At 33.7% G+C, this 6,830-nt stretch overlaps 1 protein-coding gene across 1 annotated transcript in view; it reads right to left on the reverse strand.

Moving 5' to 3' along the window:
- Positions 1–6,830, reverse strand: part of COL4A5 (collagen type IV alpha 5 chain) — a 227,462-nt gene that overhangs the window by 80,071 nt on the left and 140,561 nt on the right. Inside the window, exons 20-21 of the mRNA XM_077773807.1 lie at positions 2,611–2,784; positions 2,233–2,316 (exon numbers count right to left, since the gene is read on the reverse strand). Coding sequence (XP_077629933.1) covers positions 2,233–2,316; positions 2,611–2,784 — 258 coding nt within the window. The remainder of the gene's footprint in view (positions 1–2,232; positions 2,317–2,610; positions 2,785–6,830) is intronic.

The raw sequence follows: 6,830 nt of genomic DNA on the forward strand, positions 1-6,830 counted from the left end.
CTGGGGGTATTCCAAAATTAAAACTTGGGTAGATAAATTTAAAATACATATGGAAATGCAAAGTAAGCCAAGACTTACTATAAAGCTACAATAATTTAGGCTAGCACTGGTGCAAGGAGAAACAAATAGAACAATGAACCAATAGAGATGTCACAAACAGACTCATCCGTATAGTGTCATAAAATTTACAACGAAAGTGCTAATGCAATTGAGCAGAGAAATGATGGTCTTTTGTATTACAGTACTGAATCAATTGGATAGCCATATGGGAAAAAATTTTTGATGCCAGCTTCAAACTATACACAAAAATTACTTGAAGACAGATCAAAGATCAAAATGTAAAAGTCAAAATGATAAAGCTTCTAGAAAAAAAACACACATAAATATCTTCAGGTCCTTAGGATAAGCAAAGATTTCTAAAACAGAACATAACGCTAACCAAAAAAGAGGATACTAATGATTGGATTTCTTTTTTTTAATAACTTCTGCTAAAAAAGGAACCAAAATAAGAAATCAAGTCACAGAATGGGGGAAGATAGTTGTGATGTATATATATTCAACAACCCAATTAAAAATACAAAAAAAGATTGGCATTTTATAAAAAGAATATACAAACTATAAGAAAAGAGGCTGAGCATCAGTAGGTCATCAGGGGATTGGAAACTAAAACCAGTCTGGAAAAATGGTTTGGTGACATCTATGGAAACAAAACCTGCACCTACTCTAAAACCCAGCAATTCCATTCCCAGGTATATTAACAGTGGAATGAATATTTAGGTATTCATACAATGAATACCAAAGAGCAGTGAAAAATATTGCTACAAACAAAAATATAGGTATATCCTACAGATAGAATAGTGAGCAAAAGAACCAGACACAAAAGAGTTCATACTATATGATTCCATTTATACAAAGTTCAAGATTAGGCAAACTAATTTATGATATAGAATAAAAGAATGGTTACCTTTGGGAGTGCTTACTAGGGGGCACAAGAGTCCTGGAAAAGTTCTATATTTTGATTTAGATGGTAGCTATATGGGATATCATATACATACATTGAAAGAAAGATAAATATATATATATTTCTATCTCTACCTCTACATCTAATATATATAATATTCCAAGAAGGTATGAAGATTTAAGAAAATCAAGACATGTAATATACTGAAAACCAAGTGAGGAAATTGTTTAAAATGGGAAAAAAAGGACTGAGACTTAGTATTTGGATTAGCAGGGTAGAGACTGCTGGTGACTTTGACAAACACAGCATCTGTAGAGTGGTGGGTTAGGGAAGCAAAATCTTGACTGAACTGTGCTTAAAAGAAAATGAGAGAAAAGTATCCAGAGACAGCAAGTAGAAAATTCTGAAGGAGTTTTGCTGCAAATGGGAGCAGAGGAATATAGCAGTATCTGGCAGGGGAAGTAGGATTATGATAAGGCGTTTTTGAGATGAGTGAAAAGTGTATTTGTATGCTGCTGGGAATGATCCAGAAAAAGAGAAAAATGATGATGTGGGAAAGGCAGGAATTTCTGGAATGAAATACTTGGGAAAACAAGGGAATGGAATCTATTATACAAATAGAAGAATTTGCTTTAGATAGGAGCAGTAATAGTAATTAATACGCAGGAAGGCAGAATATAAGTGCACAAATGCAAGTAATGTGGTAGGTAAATGTAGTAGTGGTAATCTGTGAGAATTCTCTTACTGCTTCAGTTGGTCAGTGAAAGGGGAAGCAAGGTCAGAACCCTAAAATGAGAATGGAAGAGGAGGTGTTAAAAATTTGAAGAGAGCAGAGAAGGTATAGGCTCAGAAGTTGTGGTGATTTGCAATTACCAAAACTAGGCTTTCCTTCCAAATTAGTACAATGAAGTGAGAGGAGGGCAAAGCAGGCAAAGATTTATACATGGGATTCTTTACAATGATGAATCATGTCATTTCAGCTAGGTGAAGAGGGAACAAAGGACGTGAAAAGGTTGAGGGAGAGTCAAAGTTGGGAGGTATCAGTGAGGCTGAAGTGATATTGAAGTCAGGTTATTATAGGTAATGAACTAGCCAGGAGATAGTGGTCCGAAAATGGGACTCATGAGATAGAGATTATGGAAGTGTGCACTATTGGTAATGAGATGGTCTTGGGGTAAGACCCTGGGATTGAGTGGCTAAGGTAGAGTGGAGGATACAGGGAATTTTGCTGATGATCCGAAAGAATGAAGGAATGACTAATGGGATCAAACCTTTCACTCCTTGTTCTCCTTGGAGTCCTCTATCACCTGGAGATCCTGGAGGGCCTGGAGGGCCTGCTTCACATATCTCATCACCTGAGATAAGATAAGGATAACAGCTACTTGTGAAATATCCAGAAGGCTAAACAAAAAGAAAGCCTGATAGGCTAGAAAAAAAGATTTTCAGTTACTTCTTCCTGGTAATGCAATGACCTATAAGCAAAAGGAAGATACAATATTGGTGATGATTTGAAGAAAAAATTTAAACATCAAAGAATCACCAAAAATCAAAAGTAGAAGCAGTAGTAGAATAATGCCAACCTTCAGCTAGATTAACTTTCAATGAAAACAAACAAAAACAACAGAATTTAGGAGAAAAGTATAGCTTACTAGGAGGGATTTGAGGGCCAGGAGGGCCAGGAGGCCCTGGAAGTCCAGGAGCCCCAGGCTGTCCATCAAGTCCAGGAGATCCAGGAATAGAAATTCCAGGTGGACCTTCATCACCTTTCTGGCCTCTTTCTCCAGGAAAGCCAGGGGGGCCAGGAGGGCCCATAACTGCAGTCCCTAAGATAAAAAAAAAATTAAAGTGATAAAATGATCTTATTTTGGAAATATTACTTTAGTTCTCAATGAGACATGACTAATGATAAGATCTTCCTTTAATGTACAATGTTGGTTATGTTCTTGTTTTTTCTATGATAATCAATATCTGGAGAAAGCATGAAAAGTTTTTTTAAATGCTTATTTGTTTATTTTTGAGAGAGAGAGAGAGAGAGAGGCAGACAGAGAGGGAGGTAAAATCCCAAGCAGGTTCTGCACTGTCAGCGTAGAGCCCGATGTGGGGGTTGAACCCACAGACCTTGAGATCATGATCTGAGCCGAAACAAAGAGTCAGATGCTTAACTGACTGAGCCACCTAAGGCACTCCNAAATGTACTAATAATCCTCTACCCAGTCTTCTTTGAGGCTATGATCTTTTAATCTATGAAATACTGGAAAGCCATTAGCAAGGGAAAAAGAGGCATCTCAAAGTCCTCATGTACAAANTATGATTTAATAATATTTTACAGAGTTCTGAAAAACAGGCATACACATCTTTTCTTGAGTTTATTCTTGAGTTAATTTGATTAGCACTGTGAATTTTATTGTCATTACTATTGTTAACTAGATTTTCTTCTCTTATATAACTTTTTATTTGTGAAGAGGAAGACAAAGTATTCAACTAGCATATCTGGCCACCTTGCAAACATTCTATGTTCTAGTAATTTGTCATTTGATTATTTTAGACTTTCTCAGTAGATTATAATAGGGCTTGTAAATAACTAAAATTGAGGGGTTTGTTCCACCCTTACACCAGACTTGTAGTGAACCGGCTGGGCTCTCCAGTATAAGGACAAATAGTACAGGTGACTCTGAGTGTGTGTATCTTATTTTTGACTTGAGTGAGAATGTTCCTAATGTTTTACCACAAAAATATGACATTTCCTGTACAGTCCTGTACTTCCTATAAGAAGCAGATAGCGTCATCAAGTTCCCTTTTAAACTTAGTTTAAAAATTTCTTTACCTTCTAAAAATGAATGTGTATTGAATTTTATTGACTATTTTCTTTGCAAATATTGCCTATTCTCTTTTAATCTGTCAGTGTAGTCAATTATAGTAATGTTGAACCATCCTTGCAATCTTAATATACTTCTGAATTGATCTGCTAATATTTTATTTAGGATTGTTGCATCTATGTTCATAAATGAAACTGAATTATATTTATTTCTGGTGTTATCTCCCTGGTGGTTTGGTATCAATGCTATTAAATTAAAGGTCTTTTTTAAAAAATATGTTCTGAAAAAGTTTGTAAAATATCAGAATTACCCATCCAACAACTTAGTAGAATTCATCCACAAAGCTATATAAGCACTCATAAAACCAATGCCTTTTTGTGGAAATTTTAACATTTCCAGATCTTCCATGGTAATTAATCTACTTAGGTTTTTTACTTCCTCAGGAAAACTTTAGTAATTTATGTTTTATTGTTTCTTGAGGACTGCATATTTCCTTTAGAATTTCCAATATATTGATTTAGTTTTATAGTTTTATTGTAATTCAAAAAATTTAATTGTATTTATGGTAATAATCTTTTCTTTACTGATTTTATTTGTGCCTTCACTTGCTTTTCTCTTGATCATATTTTATTCTTTTTACCTTTACCAAGTTTTTCCTTCTAATTTTTATGCTCATGTTATTTCTTATAATTTTTTTTCAAAATAGCTCATTTAATTTTAGTATCTTTTATTTTGTGATAAGTTAAGGGTACCATTTTCGCTATGTTTAATAAGTTTTGATATAAGGTTGTTTAGCATTCAGTAGATTGTCATTTCCATTCCTGCTTCTTCTTTACCTCTAGGGTTATTTACAAATGTGCATTTTAATATATAAATGTAAAGATATTTGGTGCTTTCTGTTGTTAATTTCTAACTTCATTTCACTGCGGTAATGGAGTATGGCTTGCATATAGTTTTAAAAGATTTTTTTCTGATAAACTAGAGTCAATTTCTATAAATGTTTCATGTAAGTTTGAAAATAAGGTATATTCTCTGCTGCCCACAACTTTTTCCTTTCCCACATACACAGTTTCATTGTGTTGCTCAAATCATTTATATCCTGATTTATTTTACACCTCCTTGATATGTGAGGGATTTACCAATTTATCACTTGCAGTTTCTCAGTTTTCATTTTATATATTCAAAGCTGTATTTTAAATGCATAAAGTTTTATGACTTTTATATCATTGTGGTATAATTTGTTTATCTGTCCATATGAAGTGTCTCTCTTTTTAATGTATTTCTTGAATCGAATTCTATTTCATACTATATTAGAATTGTTAAGCTACCTTTCTTTTTGATAGCACTTGCCTAATACCTTTCAACTGCTTTATTTAAATTTTTTTATGTCCTTTTACTTTATATAGGCCTATCATGCACAATATATGTTTTTATTTCAGTTTTATTTTAGTTTTTGTCTTTTAATCAGTGCTTAGGCCTTTCAAATTTATTGGAGTTATTTTTATTTTTAAGCTCTTCTTGTCATCTTATATTTTATTTTCTATTTACCAAAGTTTGTGTCTGTTTTGTTCCAATTCTAACTTGTATTTTGTAGATCAAGATTTTTGGTTATTTTCTTTCCTCAAAGGATGTGTAAGTCATGTATTTTATTTATATTTTCTCTAGTGGTTAATAAAATTTTAGCCCATGTTTTTAAACATATATTTTTCTAAAAATTTACAGAGTTAATAATATTAGTATTCTCTCTCTTTAATAAGACCAAAAAAAACCCTTATGACTGACTTCTCCCTAATCTCTCTGCATCCTTACATTCTATGGTAATAATGTATATAATTATTGTTCCATGTTGTTACTTAAAATACCTCATTATTTTTTGATCAATACTTACTTAGACCTCATATATTTTACCAGTATCTTTCCTAACCACAGGTTCTTGCATCTTACCCATCCCCACCCCCAAATTCATCCTGAATTAATTTTCTCCTTCTTAGACTAAACCCTCCAGTATCTATTTTAGAGAAGTTCTGGAGGTGGTAAACTTTCTAAGCATCCCATCTTCACACTAGGATGATGGCTTGATGTAATACAAAATTCCAAATTCATAGTTATTTTCTTTGTAACGTTGAATATTATCTTCCTCTGATGCCATTATCTTCCTCTGACTCTTTTCTTTAATTTTTTAAAGGTTTTACTTATTTTTGAGAGAGAGAGAGAGACAGCATGAGCAGGGGAGGGTCAGAAAGAGAGGGAGACACAGAATCCGAAGACAGGCTCCAGGCTCTGAGCTAGCTGTCAGCACAGAGCCTGACACGGGGCTCGAACCCACAAACTGCGAGATCATGACCGGAGCCGAAGTCGGACGCTTAGCCGACTGAGCCACCCAGGCACCCCAATCTTCCTCTGACTCTTATTATTTGTAGGTGATCTGCCTTTTCCTTCATACAGTTGTTAAGAGTTTCTTTTTATCCTTAAATTCTAAAATGTCCGTACAATGTGTCATTATGTATTTTTGTATTATTCTTATTTTACTCTTACTTTGTAATTCATAAGCTGTTTCACTGTGACTCATGTTTTCTTTCAATAAGTAGAAGTTCTCAGTCATTAATTTTTCAAATATTGCTCCTTGTCCCATTCTCTCCTCCTTGAACTCCTTCATGGTAAATTCTGAAACGTCTAAGTTTATACCTTATGTCTCTTAATTTTCCTTTCACATGATCTAATTCTGTAACTTTTTTGCTGTATCCAGGGAGAATTCCTTTTCTGAATTTTCCAGACACAATATGTGTTTAGTCCGCTATCTCGAAATTGGAAATCCAAAGTGTATACTTAGAATTAAATGAGACCCACATTCATTCTTTCTCCTTGGGAGGATCATGGAGTGTCACTCATCTCATCATGTTAATATTTCATTAGCCAAATTTTTGAAAGGTAGAGAATAATAATTTATTAAACACATATATGTGCCAGGTGCTATACCAGATGCTTTCTCAAATTTTACATAAATCCATACTATCACTTCATTTCAGAGAACATCCAAATAAACAAGCTAGACA

This window comes from Crocuta crocuta, unplaced genomic scaffold (genome assembly GCF_008692635.1).
Source record: "Crocuta crocuta isolate KB4526 unplaced genomic scaffold, BGI_CrCroc_1.0 scaffold737, whole genome shotgun sequence".
NCBI classification, from domain to species: Eukaryota; Metazoa; Chordata; class Mammalia; order Carnivora; family Hyaenidae; genus Crocuta; species Crocuta crocuta.